Here is a 16,340-nt window from a genome sequence, read left to right on the forward strand (position 1 = left end):
CATTATATGTTTGGATCATTTACATCTCATCTTACTGAGACATATTACTGGAGATATAGCATGACTGCTGATATTTAGATCATTTTATGTAAGTATCTGCTGTACTGTTATAAACATCTCATTGATTTACAAGCTTCAGAATTTCACTTTTTGTCCATATAAATATCTGCACCAAATAGCATTATGCTCCATTTGAAACAATGAGCTGTTTTTTCCTCTATATCAGAATCAGAATCAGAATCAGAAAGAGCTTTATTGGACAAATATGTTTACACACACGAGGAATTTGTTGTAGTGACAGAAGCTCCACAGTGCAACAGAAAGACAGCAACAGGACAGGACACAGATAATAAAAGAATAACAACAATTAACCAAAAGGCAATGTACAAAGCAGCAAAAACACAATATATAATATAGAGAATTATGTATGTACAGGTCAAGTATGTGCAAATTAGAAATGAGAAAATAAAAATAAAATAAGTGAGTGTGTTGAATGGATAATGTATTAGTTGTGTGTTCCACGTTTATTGTTGAGTGTTCATGAGATGTATTGCCTGAGGGAAGAAACTGTTCCTGTGTCTGGTCGTTCTGGTGCTCAGAGCTCTGTAGCGTCGACCAGACGGTAACAGTTCAAAGAGGGAGTGTGCTGGATGTGAGGGGTCCAGAGTGATTTTACCAGCCCTTTTGCTCACTCTGGATAAGTACAGTTCTTGGAGAGTGGGGAGGGTTGTACCAATGATTCGCTCAGCAGTCCGGACTACTCTCCGTAGTCTTCTGAGGTCAGATTTGGTAGCTGAGCTGAACCAGACAGTTATTGAAGTGCAGAGGATGGATTCAATGATGGCAGAGTAGAACTGTTTCAGCAGCTCCTGTGGCAGGTTGAACTTCCTCAGCTGGTGAAGAAAGTACAACCTCTGCTGGGCCTTTTTGACAATAGACTCAATGTGAATATCCCACTTCAGGTCCTGGGAGATGGTGGTGCCCAGGAATCTGAATGACTCCACTGCAGTCACAGTGCTGTTCATGATGGTGAGTGGGGGGAGAGCAGGGGGGTTTCTCCTGAAGTCCACTATCATCTCCACAGTTTTGAACGTGTTAAGCTCCAGGTTGTTGAGACGGCACCAGACAGCCAGCTCCTTAACCTCCTGTCTGTAAGCAGACTCGTCACCGTCCTGGATGAGGCCGATCAGTGTGGTGTCGCCTGCGAACTTCAGGAGCTTGACAGAGGGGTCTTTAGATGTGCAGTCGTTGGTGTAGAGGGAGAAGAGCAGTGGGGAGAGTACGCAGCCCTGAGGAGCTCCAGTGCTGATGGTTCGAGTGCTGGATGTGAATTTACCAAGCTTTACTAACTGCTGTCTGTCTGTCAGGAAGCTGTTGATCCACTGGCAGACGGAGGTGGGGACGGAGAGCTGAGTTAGTTTATTTTGAAGGGTTTCCATGATGATGGTGTTAAAAGCGGAACTGAAGTCCACAAACAGGATCCTCACATAAGTCCCTGGTCTGTCCAGATGCTGCAGGATGAAGTGCAGTCCCATGTTGACTGCATCATCCACAGATCTGTTTGCTCTGTAGGCAAACTGCAGGGGGTCCAGTAAGGGTCCAGTGATGTCCTTCAGATAAGCCAAACCAGTCTTTCAAATGATTTCATGGCCACAGATGTTAGAGCCACAGGTCTGTAGTCATTAAGTCCAGTAATTTTGTGTTTCTTTGGGACGGGGATGATGGTGGAGCGTTTGAAGCATGAGGGGACTTAACACAGCTCCAGTGATCTGTTGAAGATCTGTGTGAAGATTTTAGCACCAGAATAGGCTGGTGACACACCGTCTGGACCAGGTGCTTTCCTTCTTTTGTTCTTCCTGAAGACCTGGCACACATCATCTTCACTGATCTGAATTGTAGGTGTGGGAGAGAGGGGGGTTGCTTGAGGTGTGAATGGTTGTGTGGAGAGGTGTTCAGGGCGGGTGTGGGGTGTTTTTTCAAACCTACAATAAAACTCATTCAGGTCATCTGCTAGTTGTTGATTCTCCAGAGCGCTGGGGGATGGTGCCTTGTAACTGGTGATGTCTTTCATACCTTTCCAAACTGAAGCAGAATCACTGGAAGAGAATTTGTTCCTGAGCTTGTCAGAATAATTCCTCTTTGCCACTCTGATCTCCTTTTCCAGTGTGGATTTGGCCTGTTTGTACAAGACTTTATCCCCATTCCTGTAAGCATCTTCTTTGGCCTGACGGAGCTGTCTGAGTTTTGCAGTGAACCATGGTTTGTCATTGTTGTAGATTAGATGAGTCCTGGTAGGAATGCACATATCCTCACAGAAACTGATATAAGATGTTACAGTCTCTGTGAGCTCGTCCAGATCATCAGCAGCTTCAAAAACAGTCCAATCAGTCAGGTCGAAACAGGCTTGTAAATCCCGCTCTGTTTCGTTAGTCCATCTTTTAACAGTCCTTAATACAGGTTTAGCAGATTTAAGTTTCTGCCTGTAGGTTGGAATAAGATGAACCAAACAGTGATCAGAGAGTCCTAAAGCTGCTCGTGGAACCGAGTGATATGTGTCCTTTATTGTTGTGTAACAGTGATCCAATATATTACTGTCTCTGGTGGGACGTGATGTGCTGTCTGTATTTTGGCAGTTTGCGGGAGAGATTTGCTTTATTAAAGTCCCTGAGAATGATTAAAACAGAGTCCGGGTGTTGTTGCTCACTCTCTGTGATCAGATCAGTGAGTTTCTGTAAAGCTGTGCTCACGTGCGCTTGCGGTGGAATGTAGACACTCACGAGAATGAACGAGCAGAACTCCCGCGGCGAATAGAACGGCTTGCAGTTAATGAAGAGCGTTTCTAGATCTGAACAGCACATCTTCTTTAACACAGTTACATCTGTACACCACCTCTCATTGATGTAAAAACCTGAAGCGTTTGACCAGAGCTACGGCTCCGCCAACTACAATGTCCAGCAAAACGTCCGAATAGTCAAAATCCGGTAAAAGATTTTGTAGTGTGTTCTGCTGAATGTTCAGCTGGTCATCCCTGGTAAAACTGATCGTATCTGAGTAACAAAAAACAGGAAAAACAAACAAAAACAGAGCAAAGCACAGTAGCAGCCATCTGCAGCACCATCTTGTTCAATAGATATTCTCACTGTATTATATAATGATGAGCCATAAAAGCCTGATGCATCAAATATGATACTCAATAAAATCACATATGCAAACTTTGTTTAGATTTGTCTAAAGGATCAATAAACTGTTCCATTAAACAATAGATTTTTGTCTATTATGTCTATTATGTCCTATGTCAGGATTTACTAGATTAAAAATATATTTTTGACTGTTGTGTCGTCTCACTCAGACACTTTAACATTCATACTGTAAAGCCCTAAATAAATAAAAAAGGCATTCAAATATGCTGATAATCAACTGAAAGTTTCACTTGATTAAACGTTGTTTAGTTTTATTTTCAAACCATTTGCAATGTAGAATCAGAAAAATAGAGGGAATCATGTGCTTAATTAATGTTTGTATTGTGTAAATGAAAATGCATCCACTACTTGTTCTGGGTTCATTCTCAGTATAGCAGGAGATTTCTGTGATGTGACCGTGATAGCATCAGTACTTTATAAAGTTGACTGCCAAACACTGGATCTACAAGCAAAACAAGAGTCTTTTCCAAATCGGATTCAGGAGTGAAACAACTCAGAGATGGAGGTTCAAGCCTGGGTTGAGTCATCAATAAGAGCGTTTTTCTGCTTGACTGCATTACAGGGAACTTCCGGCTGGGTTTACTCTCTCTTCCCAAATCCAGATCTCAACTGTGACCCAACGATGTCCTCTTCATTAACCTCTGGTGGATCTTCCAGACACACTGGAGCAGTTTGTGAACAACTGGTTCATGAAACTACTTTAATCTGATCTCTCGGGATGTTCATCAGCATGTATTTGTGTATGTACATGTTATTTACAAAAACAAAGAAGGACAGCACATTATAATTAACATATTTAAAGTATATTTGGGTGTTTCTGCAACTATGGGCACTTTTGACTCTCCAAAATTGAAAAAGAATTTTAATTTTAACCATCAGAGTCTGTAATACATATTAAAAAAGGTCAACAAAATTGCATGGCGTCATAAAGATTTTAATCTGGTTTATTTTTAGTTTTTCAACTCTTCTTACAAAATGTCCTTACCGCGATGTTGCAATAACGTTCATTATATACATTTTTATTTTTTAATTTCTATAAAAATCTAATATATTTCAATAGCTTTTTTAATTTTTGTGCAGTTTTATAAATACTGATATTAAAAAATAAGTGATTTGATGGTTTTCTGTGTGCCGTGTAAGATTTAGTCAGTACCCTTAGATGCCAATTGTTTCCATGCACACTAAAGAGAACATATTTAGCTTTTTATTACAGATGTTTCAATTTGAATATGTAAATCATCTCAACTTAAGTGTTAAAATATATTTTTTTGCAAATAAAAATAATGCCATCTTGCGTCGGTAAGGACACAATGTTAAAGTGCCATGAAATCAAAAACAGGCTACTGTACAGAACAACAGTAAGAAAGCATTTAGACTGAATATTTGAAGTTTAATATACAGTAAACCTTGAACTTGACTCTACTGCAGCACAAGGTCTTTACCGCAACACCTAAATTTGCTGCAGTAAACAGTAATACACTTTTATCTTTAAACTGTAGTTCAAAGTACAGAATTACTAAGCTGTATGGTAAGGACACACCATAAATACTGACACAGAAAAGATGATGTTTCCCTTATATTTTGGGGATCTTGTGAGTGAGGCGACCCAATCAGCCAGCAATGTAGAAACTAGACTGGTTTGTCTTTGATTAAATGTCATAATAAAAGCCTTTTTTCATTGTTGCGGTAAGGACTCAAAAGTGTGGCACAGGCACATTTAGTTGAAAAAATAAAACAATTTAAGATGACATAAATGAATATGCATATTAAACAATTCCATTTCAAATAATGTCAAATTGTAATTCAATTAGCTTGTGTTACACATCTCAACATTATGACCAGAGTTGGTGTTTGGGCCTATAAATGCTTCATAATTTTATATTAAATCACATTAATCATATTTTTTGTCAAGGTGTGTAATGACACTGTGAATATATTTAGAAAGCATCATATGACAAACATTTAACATAAATCAAAAATGTCACTGCTGGGACTTAAAAGTGCCTGTAGTTGCAGAAACACCCATTTATAATATATAATATTTTGCGAAATATAATTAGTCAATATAACGTGTATATATATACTTATATTGATTATAATTAGATCATTTCTCTTTTATTTATGAATTGAATTCGGTAGCACTTTACAATAAGGTTGTATTGGTTAACATGACCTAACGATGAGAAATTATTATAAAACATTATTATTAACGCTAATTTCAACATTTGTTAATGAAATTAATAAAACAAAGTAGTTTCTGTTAACATTAATGGACCTGAGCCAACATGAATTAACAAAGAACAGCTGTATTTTTATTAATGTTAACAAAGATTCATAAATATTGAATTGCTAATTATAAGTTAATGTCGTTAATGCTTTAATAAGACATTGAAAGTTCTTCTGTAACTTCAATAACATTTAAACAAAATTCTGCAACTATAAATAGTTTTTATATTTATACTACTATACTTGTATATATATATTATAAATATTGTATATTTGTAGATTTCCATGGTTACCACTACAGTAAACACTATTTTAACCGTGTAAACAAAAATATAACCTAATAAGTTACAATTAAGGGACACTGAATGTTCAAATGCGTTTCAAATATAAAGCAAATATGGGTATCATTACCCATATTACTCAGTAATTAATTTAATACATTTCATAATTTAAAAGTTCAGTTTAGAAGCATCAGCATCATATCGAAAATAAAATAAATCGCTCCAGATATACACTTTGAAAAAATAATTAGCCTAATATTTTTTTTTGGACAGTATAATAAAATTACAGTAATCTGAACGCAGTCTTTGTAAAACAGCAAAACAAATGTGCAAAACGTACTGTAAACTATTAGTATATGAACATCTACACAAAATTATCATTTGCATTTAGAATTTACACGATATAAACTTGATTTAAAATCATACATTAGTCATTTTTATGCATTAAAAATTATAATCAATATTGTGTGTGTGTGTATATAATTTGTCATTTAAATCATAAATAAGTTATTATTTTTTAAATGTTAAACTATTCCTCAGAAAATTACACAGTTTGCACAATTGTAATTTAAAACAAAACTTTTTCTTTTTATTATTTTCAAATCATTTGCAATACATATTACACAAAACTAGAAGAGATGGTTGAAAAGATTCAGGCTTTCATAAAAATGTGTCCTTTTCATAAAAGACTGCCCTGTTGAACCTGACGACTAGAAGAAAGCAGACGAGAGCATGATGTTTCCTTCATCACATCCACCTTCACCACATCTCCATCAAGAAACATCCGTGGGGACATTACCAACCACAGATAGTGTTTCAGCAGAAAACATCTAGAATAAGCGCCTCCTCGGACAGTTTATGAACAGACACCAATGATTAATTAGAACTGTATTAAACACCTTCACATCTGCTGATGACCACAACAACTTATGCAAATTGAAGAATACATATGAGAAGTGTTTATTTAATCCGTCTATTGGGTTTCTCCATGGCTGCATGAGTGATTATTCATGATCAGTAAATATAAAGACTGAAGTCCTGCAGCGATGAGGTGTCAGGCTGCTGTAGTATCAGGGTGTCCATCAGATGACATCAAGAACAAAATGACCGCTGGCAAGCCCTTCACGGTCATCAATGGAGCTTCTCCAGTTTGGCCTGAAGGCATTTGAAGTTGCGTATAATGTCCTGCAGAGCTGCGTTTGGACTCAAGGACTGCAGCTCCACCAGATACCCGCAGATGTTATCCAGGCAAGTGTTAGTAAACCTCCGTCTGCAATCAAGGAAAGAGTGGGTCACAATAAAATGTGACCCTTTTTCACAACAAAACCCACCCAATTGCTACTAAAAACTAGCTCAATCGCATTTTGTGGGGGGTCCCCCAGTAAAAATTGCATTCCGGGGTGTAAAATACACATTTTTTGGCAGGCTCCCCCTGGTAAATGCGCACTCCAGGGGCTAAATATGAGGTTATTGGGATCACTTCAACCTGTGGACATCAAACACCACCCGCGACAACAGTGTTAAAGAAGCACAATTCTGCAGGAAAACCACAGACTTGGCAACACTGCCTTGGCCACAAAACCAATCGTCATATAGATAAATTTTTTGAAATTGAGATTTATGCATAATCTGAAGCTGAATAAATGATCTTTCCATTGATGTATGGTTTGTTATGATCGGACAATATTTGGCTGAGATACAACTATTAGAAAATCTGGAATCTGAGGGAGCAAAAAAATCTAAATATTGAGAAAATCTCCTTTAAAGTTGTTCAAATGAAGTTCTTAGCAATGCATATTACTAATCAAAAATGAAGTTTTGATATATTTACGGTAGGAAATTTACTAAATATCTTCATGGAACATGATCTTAATATCCTAATGATTTTTGTCATAAAAGAGAAATGTATAATTTTGATCCATATAATAATAATAATAATTCATTACATTTATATAGCACTTTTCTGCTTTTCTAAGCACTCAAAGCGCTCTACATTGTGAGGGGTGGTGTCTCCTCGTCCAACACCATAATGTATTGTCTATTGCTACAGATATACCTGTGCTACTCATGACTGCTTCTGTGCTGCAGGGACACATGTGAACAATGTAATATATAGAAGGTGTGGTGGGCAGATGTTACCGGTCATAGGTGGGCACTCGGCTGGGGTCATTCACATATCCTGACAGGAGCACATGGATGCACTCCACCAGGTGCAGCGGCTTCTTAAGGCGCTGCCAACATGGGTCCTGGGTGAAGCACAGAAATTATTATTATTATCAACATTTACATATTTTTGGGTTTGTTTACTCCTCGCACTGTTTAGATGCCATCTCAAGTTACACGACAAACACTTCTTTTAAATACAATAATAATAATAATAATTAAAAAAATAATAATTAACATATAAATGAATATGAAATTTAGAAAAATAAAAAGTAAAACAAAATAAAAACCACCACTGTTAAGCAAGTGTAATCACAATTAAATGTTATATAATTATAAAACACAAGTAAAGAAATATATAACTACTGTTAAGCAATCTTTGAAAGGATTATGGACTAATAAATAAAATATTAATTTATTAAATAAATATGGAATTTAGAAAAATAAATAAATATATAATTAATGCTTAGTTATCCTTATGATAAATAGATTAAAAAACTAAAACATGAACATTTTTTAAGAGTATTATGGATCAATAAATAAAATAATGAAAAATTAAAAAATACAAAATATTTTTAAAATGAGTAAATAAAGCCATTCTTAACAGTATTACAGATTAATAAATTCAAAATGTATTAAATTAATAACATAAGGAATCTTTCTTTTCTTTTTATTTAAAATTAAATTTATAATTTAAAACAAAACATAAATAAATTAATATATTACTACCATTAATCAATCCTTAAGAGGATTATGGACTAATAAATAAATAATGTAAAAATAAAAATGAAATAAGAAATTGATAAGACCAATTTGAATAATAATAACTCAATAAATGTGCTTAATACTAATAATTAATTAATTGTTTTTTTCTAAAGCACATTTAAACACAACCCAAGGTTGCCCAAAGTGCTGAACAGATCCGTATAAGCTCAAATAAAAACAGGATCTATAACAATTTATAAGACAGCATACATGAAATTTGAGAAATACGTTAAAAACCCACAATCAGAGATGTGTTTTAAGTTTAGATTTGAACGAGGAGAGTGATGACGCCGTTCGGATTGATGCCAGGAGCCTATTCCAGAGTTTAGGGCCCGCTCTCACAAAAGCAGGGTCTCCACGATGTTTTAACCTCGATCCACGAACAGAAAGCACTCAAGGTGCCGGATATAAGTGCCCTGGACGGATCATGACAACCTAAAAGATCTGATAAATAAGCTGGAGCGAGACACAGGTGCTCCGGGATATTCATCCGGAATGATGAGTAGTGCGAATGAGAACCACTCCTTATATCGTAGCCAATGTTAGCAACTGAGGTCCCAATATCTAGCAACGTTTGTCGATCGTAGACGAAGGTTGTCGGCCACATCTCAATCACCGAGAGGCAGAAAATACTGAATAGAATCCATAATAGAGAGAGCGACAGACGGCTGACCAAACACAACGGCGCCATCTTCTCAATACAAACTGTTGATAAATAATAAATACTTGCTTGGCCATTTTTAGTTGATAAACAGGAGAAGGCAGTGTAATGAAATAGTCTTTAAGAGAAGCAGTCTGTCAGCCGAAGTGTATTTATTTGTCTCAGTGTTTAGCGCAGTTGCCGTTGCTAGGAAACGCTTATTTTGTTTACTGTATTGAGAGTTGCTGAAATCGCGTTTGGTCTCGTACTGTATCGCGTATCTTGTCAGTGTGTGCACTTGCTTGGCCAGTTTTAGTGATTAATAGGAAAGCGGGTTCAGCTGAAGTCTAGCAGTGATTTGTTAGATTGGTATAAAAAGGTTATTATACCGCGGCAGCGGTCGTGTGAAGCCTCTTACTGTGAAGACCATCGACTCTACCGTGAGACTCCACCGGGCTGGGACACCGGCACAGGATATTAGTATCGCTTTTATTTTTATTTTTTCCCTTTATATGTTTACTATTGAAATGTTGTTGTATGCATTTGTCAATTTTATTTAATTTCTGTATTTTCTTAAATGTGTGTATAGTATTTACAGAGTGTTAACTTTTAGTTACGTTTTCTTATTTGTAAGTCGCTTTGGATAAAAGCATCTGCTAAATGACTAAAAGTAAAGTAAGTAAAAGTAAATAAATGTATATTTTCTGTAAAGCAATCCTTAAGAGGATTATGAGAAGTGAAATTTGATATTCAGCCTGTGGGCTTGAAGATTGAAATAAAATCTAAACAGTGCAATAGTTTTTCATTAATTTCTCGGACCCGTGTCTTGAAGAGTTGGTCGTAAACCTCCAGCAGTCGTGGAAGCTGAACTCCAATCTCCTGCATGGTGAAGGTGACAAAACCCACGTCCCAGTTCAACCGGCACACTTCCTGTTCCAGAAACTTCACCAGGAAGTCTGAAGATCACATATTAAACATGCTTGAGTACTGAAAGTAAAAGTACAAGTAAATGCAAAATGGAAAAGGAGCAAATAAACATACATATATAAAAAAACACAGAGTAGCAAGGTTGTGTTCAGTTTTAACTCTTTCTCCCATCTTGTATCCTTGGGTAAGAATAAGAGGCGGCATTTAGTGCCTTTCATTCCAACATAAGAAAACATTTCTGGAATCTGCATCTGAAACAGCATTTAGATGGATTTACACATGTATCTCAGCGGGGACATGGATACATTTAAACTGCAGTTACAGATGCATAAACAATAGGTGTAACGATACACCAGTGGCTCGGTCCGGTTCGGTTTGGTTTGCTGTGGAGGTAGGGTTCATGTCATCTTACCAGTGTTGCTAAGGAACTATAGATTCACTTAACTCAATAATAACAATAACTTGACTTAACTTTTTCTTTATTAACTTTGGCTTCACATTTTTACTGCAGTCAGCATACCGGAGTAAACTAAAATGAAATAAATACCTCCAATATAGACTAGTCAGAATAAAACATTTCTCTCTTTAGTGCAGCCAGCTTAACAGAGTAAACTAAAATGAGATAACTCCAATGTAGGTACTCAGAAATAAACATTTGTCTCTTTAGTGAAGTCCGCTTACCTGAAGTAAACTAAAATGAAATAAATAAACTCCAATGTACTCTAGTCAAAAATAAACACTGGCTTGTCCACTCTAAGAAACATTTGGAGGTTCAATTAAGTTTTAAGTTCTTTTTCAAAAACACCATCATGCAGCTCATTCTGACTGAAATGCGGTCGCCTCGACAGATTCAAACGACTGATTCATTCAGGAACAAAGCATTGACTCTGTTAATGAGTGAATCACTGAATCATTTATTCAACCGATTCATTCAAAAGCTGATTCATTAAATAAGTGAACACTGTCCATCACTCAGAGATGCAAAACAGTGCTGTGATCGTTGTTTGGAACTATTTTTGTTGGCAAAATTGATCAAAAACAGGCAATATTGTGTCCAAAATCTAAGTCACTTAATGCTAACTTTATTATACTTGTATAAAATGATTATTACATGTGTTATCATGCTGATATCTGGAGAACAAACTGCACTCTTTGTGTGATATTATAGATTTACTATATTAAATTGAATAAATATAAAATGCATACACAGAGCCATTTTTGCCACCTACAATTGAGAATGCCTTGGATTTAGAGTTTTAATAGAATAATAAATCAGGTGCGTGCACTCTCTGGGTGTGTTTGTGTGATATACTCAATTACCACAACACTTACCATATTATCTCAGATATACTGTATACCCCAGCCTCGACTTGAGTGGAAAATGAAATCATTACCTAATGGAAAGTATCGAGGTGTTCCCGCGTATAACTTCCCCAGCGAGACGAGCTTCAGGCTCAGAGCGGTCATGCGGTCCGCCGGGCTCATGGCTACACTGTCGCTCAGCTCTGAAACACAACAGCAGCCGTCAGACGCAGCGCCCCACGGCACAGGAAGAGGAAGACGTCAGCGAGAGCTCTCACCCTTCTCTGTGATCTCCTGCCACAGCGAGTGCACCAGGATAGGGTCCGAGTGTCCGGCGCAGTGAATGATGGCCAGCTTACACTCCGACAGCCGGAAATGATCCGCAAACTCACCATACAGCTGCAGAGACCAACACAACATGCTTATTAAATAATAGGGCTGTCGAAACCGCTGAAAGACTAAACTCCAGCTTTGCACTTAAATATTATACATTTTTAAATATTCGAAGGCACAATTTCAGTTAGGGGGGAAAAACGCCACAAGGACGCATCGAGCAAAATATTACTAATGCATGTTGATTAAAGCAATAAAATAACATCACTATCTGTAAAACACTGAATAATGTTTATAAAACAATTATGTGTCCCTGGAGCACAAAAGCAGTCATGAGTAACACAGGTATATCTGTAGCAATAGACAACAATACATTGTATGGATCAAAATTATACATTTCTCTTTTATGACAAAAATCATTAGGATATTAAGATCATGTTCCATGAAGATATTTAGTAAATATCCTACCGTAAATATATCAAAACTTCATTTTTGATTAGTAATATGCATTGCTAAGAACTTCATTTGAACAACTTTAAAGGAGATTTTCTCAATATTTAGATTTTTTTGCACCCTCAGATTCCAGATTTTCTAATAGTTGTATCTCAGACAAATATTGTCCTATCATAACAAACCATACATCAATGGAAAGATTATTTATTCAGCTGATGATGATGTATCAATCTCAATAAAAACAAATTTTACCCTTATGACTGGTTTTGTGGTTTATGGTCACATATTAAGTTGCTTAAACATTTATAAACAAAACATCATGTATGATTAATAAAAAAGGACGAAAGCCACAAAGAGTGCTTTTTCTGTTTAAAAACATGAGATGTGCATGAGATGCCCCCCCCCCCGCCACATAGTCTGGAGACATGTTTTTTAAAAGTTGAACTTGCATTAATTTTACCTTGGTAATGTCCATGAGCTCGGAGTCCAGCTGTGTCATGGCTCCCTGCACCGAGGGATGCTGGGAATACTGTCTGCGGAGCGTGTCCTGGATCTGCACCTGAATCCGCACCACCTAAAGAATCAGAGCAGCGTTACAGCCAAAACTGATTTAGAGCTGCACGAATCAGCAAAATAAAACTGAAACTGTGCAGTTATCAAATCACAAAGGCTGCAACTCCACTAAACGAAGACATGCGCAGAGCAGAGCACATCTGTGTTCATTACATGCCAGCAGCTGCTGATCTGATGTTCTCAACGCTGCAGAGCAAGTGTTATTCTGAGAGTTTACATTCTAAGCTTAGTTCACGTCATTTGATCTGCTTTTGTCATTTTTATTATTTTTTTAAATGTCATTTTTGCTTTATTTTTCATTTCATTTTTCTTAATACTTTAGCTGAAACATATGGTTAGTTGCACTAACAAAACTTGGTTCTGATTGTGCAATTAAAGTTTAATTAAAAGAAGCTTTAAAATAAGTAACAAAAAACAAACAGTTATGGTTAATCTTTCGAAAAAGAAATAAAATAATTATTACTGATCTTGACTGTTTAGTTGGTTCATTTTTTAAAAGTAAAAAATATATAAATAAGTAAAATAAAAAAAACAATTCTTGTCATTTTTATTATTTTATTTAAATATTTCTATATAGCTTTATTTTTGTAGTTTTTTTGTTGTTGCAATTTTACTACCTCAACAAATTGTAAATTAGTTGCCATGACAACATTTCTAATTTATATTTAAGTTTTTTAATTTTAAGCTTCAAATATATATCCTTATATTTATCCTTATTTCAAAAAAAGCTTTTTCATTGTTAAACTGCTGACAACAAGAGTAATTTACAATATTAATGAATTATTTTTCTTAAATCCCTGGATTGAGTGACCTGCCCATCTTTATTTGACCTTCGAACTCTATTCTAATTCTATTCTTAAAAAATACTTGCACTCTATTCATTTACAAACTGCTTGTTTTCTAAAAAAAATAAAATAAACTAACACTAGATTTTCTAATCTTTGTGTATTCTATTTGTTTTCTTTTTATTATACAATTAACAAAAGAAAAAAAGGCCTCTAACTCTACCTTGCTCTATTCTTTTTCTATAGGTTTTCTTTTTATTTATCATAAAACGAAATAAAATCCTTGCTAGTGTAGTGTGTTAATCTAACTGAGGCTTGTTACAGCACTGGTGTATTATTGCTCTTTTATTGGTTTTGATTGCTTCTGTAAGTCGCTTTGGATAAAAGCATCTGCTAAATGACTAAATGTAAATGCTCATTGTTTTACTTTACAGTTAAATATTACAATAATAGTTCTTATTTTGTTTAATATTTTATATTATAATAAAAATATTGTGTGTGTGTGTGTGTGTGTGTATATACACACACATATAGGGATATTGATGTATAATTGGTCATTTATCATATATAAATGTGGATTTATTGGCAAATTGTGCAGCCCTACAAATATTTTTTGAATTACAATCACAGCTTTTATAAGAAACAATCACAATCAGATTGTTTTGTTGTAAATCATGTTAACGGCTGTTTCACTGAAGGTCCTCAGCAGCCGTGTCCGTACCTCCATCTTCTCCTCTAACTCATGCAGAAACTCTCCGTCGGCTCCCAGTGAAGAGACGCAGGACGAGCTCTTGGCGGAGAGGATGGCTCTGGAGATGTACTCCAGACGCTGCTTCAGAGAGATCTCCGTGCTGCACACAAACCCAACACAAACCGTCACACCACCAGATCCAGCCACATCACACTTATCAATGTACAGAAGCGGGAATTCAAATATCTAAATCAGGGCCCTATGAAACATAATATGAAATTAAAAAGCATGTCTAATATATGCGTCATGATTTTAATTAATAATTTAACATCAGTTTATTAAAACTTTAACAAAAATGTTTAGGGGCCCTATGAAATGTTTTATTTTTTCACAACTTATAGTTGTTACCAAACCCTGTTTTAGCATTTAAATGCATACAAACTATTTTTATTTATTCTTACAATAGCCTTATGAAATTCTGTGTTGTTTAGTTACATTTTCCTGGTTATCAAATGAAGGCATTAAACACATTTAGTTTTTTAGCCAATAAATGGGATTTTCTAATCAAATTAAAACACGGAAGAAATATTGTGTGATTATTCCTTATAAAATAAAGTTTTATGAATTTTTCAACAGTAGTAGCAGCAGTATTATTCTACTGAATGATAGTAATATATTTCTGCCACAATGTCTCCAAGTTAAACCAGACTTGTATTTTGACGTGTTTCCGTGCACACATATGAGGCTAGTTCTAATGAAAGGGTTAAATGCTGATGAAGTGACTCAGAGCAGTTCTGGGATGTTGTTCATGTATTTATGTCTTCATTTAGAGAGACGACAGACGCTGAAATCACAGCAAGCTTCAGTAGCACCATTCATTCACACAGAGACACAGAACATGAACCATTCATAGTTTAAATGCTTTTTTCCCTTAATATTCACAGATACTAGTCCATATCGTGATTTGATTGAAGTATAATGAGGTACTTTTAATTCATCCAAACTTTGGCAAATTCCATGACATTCCGTGTTAAACTGTAAATTCTGTTTTAATGACTGGATTCCACGATCCTGTCCGTGTTTCCTGCATTACGGAGATCATAGGGCCCTACTAAATGCAGTTATGAGAAGAGAGATTCTGAACCAATCAGATTTCAGTGGGCGGGGCTAACCAGCATGTTACCTGTGCATGTCAGCCAGCCGCGCCAGAACGTGTGCTGCTTTGCCAAAGCTTCTGCTCTTCTCGTAGTATCTCCACAGAAGGTCCATGTTACGCACTTTACTCTGGTCCTGTTTGATCATGTGCATCAGATGATCCTCCAGGTACGGCGAGTTCACCTGGAGCAGAGCAGAAAACACCTCAACACTTTGAGCAGAGAGACTTTAAGCTATGCTGAGGAAGTGTGCATGCCATCAGTCGTACCTCCAGGAGTTTGTCGGTGAGATCGGCCTGAATGAGCCAGTTATAGAGAGCGATGTGGAAGAGCTCGTCTTGAGATCTCTGAGCGAGTCCCAGCATCTGCTCAAACTGAGGGAAGAACCAGTCCAACAGCATCCAGAGTTAACCAACGCTGTCACTGTTAACTAAACACAACTAAACTTCTCTGAAGTCAAACTAAGAATACAAATAGAGGAAAAATGTCATCAAACCAATTAGAAATGTTGCCTTGGAAACCAACCAACAATTAAGTTGAAGTATTAAAATGACTGAAACTGAAATAACTGAATGAACGAGGTACAACTTTAACTTTAACTTACATTTGTTTCAGTAGTTTAAGTCAATTACAAATATAAAAACCTATAAAAATATAAATATTAAAAGGAAAAACAAACATTTGTAATATTGCCTTGGAAAGTAAATGGAAAAACAAAAGTAACTTGAAGTACTAAAACGACTGAAACTGATTAAAATTGTTTTTAATATAATTGAAAAAATAAATAAAAATAAATTATATATATATATATATATATATATATATATATATATATATATATATATAT

The 16,340-nt window shown here is 35.8% G+C and overlaps 1 protein-coding gene across 2 annotated transcripts in view; it reads right to left on the bottom strand.

Moving 5' to 3' along the window:
* Positions 1 to 6,269: 6,269 nt before the first annotated feature.
* Positions 6,270 to 16,340, bottom strand: part of LOC306865360 (nuclear pore complex protein Nup155-like) — a 39,589-nt gene continuing 29,518 nt past the window's right edge. For both annotated transcript variants that reach the window (XM_079409919.1, XM_079409918.1), the window contains 9 exons: positions 15,763 to 15,867; positions 15,523 to 15,677; positions 14,370 to 14,499; positions 12,751 to 12,864; positions 11,783 to 11,903; positions 11,597 to 11,707; positions 10,095 to 10,231; positions 7,847 to 7,953; positions 6,270 to 6,977 (listed from right to left, as the gene is read on the bottom strand). In XM_079409919.1, coding sequence (XP_079266045.1) covers positions 6,839 to 6,977; positions 7,847 to 7,953; positions 10,095 to 10,231; positions 11,597 to 11,707; positions 11,783 to 11,903; positions 12,751 to 12,864; positions 14,370 to 14,499; positions 15,523 to 15,677; positions 15,763 to 15,867 — 1,119 coding nt within the window. In that variant the 3' untranslated portion in view covers positions 6,270 to 6,838. The remainder of the gene's footprint in view (positions 6,978 to 7,846; positions 7,954 to 10,094; positions 10,232 to 11,596; positions 11,708 to 11,782; positions 11,904 to 12,750; positions 12,865 to 14,369; positions 14,500 to 15,522; positions 15,678 to 15,762; positions 15,868 to 16,340) is intronic.

Source organism: Barbus barbus, assembly GCF_936440315.1.
Source record: "Barbus barbus genome assembly, chromosome: 47".
Classification (NCBI taxonomy): Eukaryota; Metazoa; Chordata; class Actinopteri; order Cypriniformes; family Cyprinidae; genus Barbus; species Barbus barbus.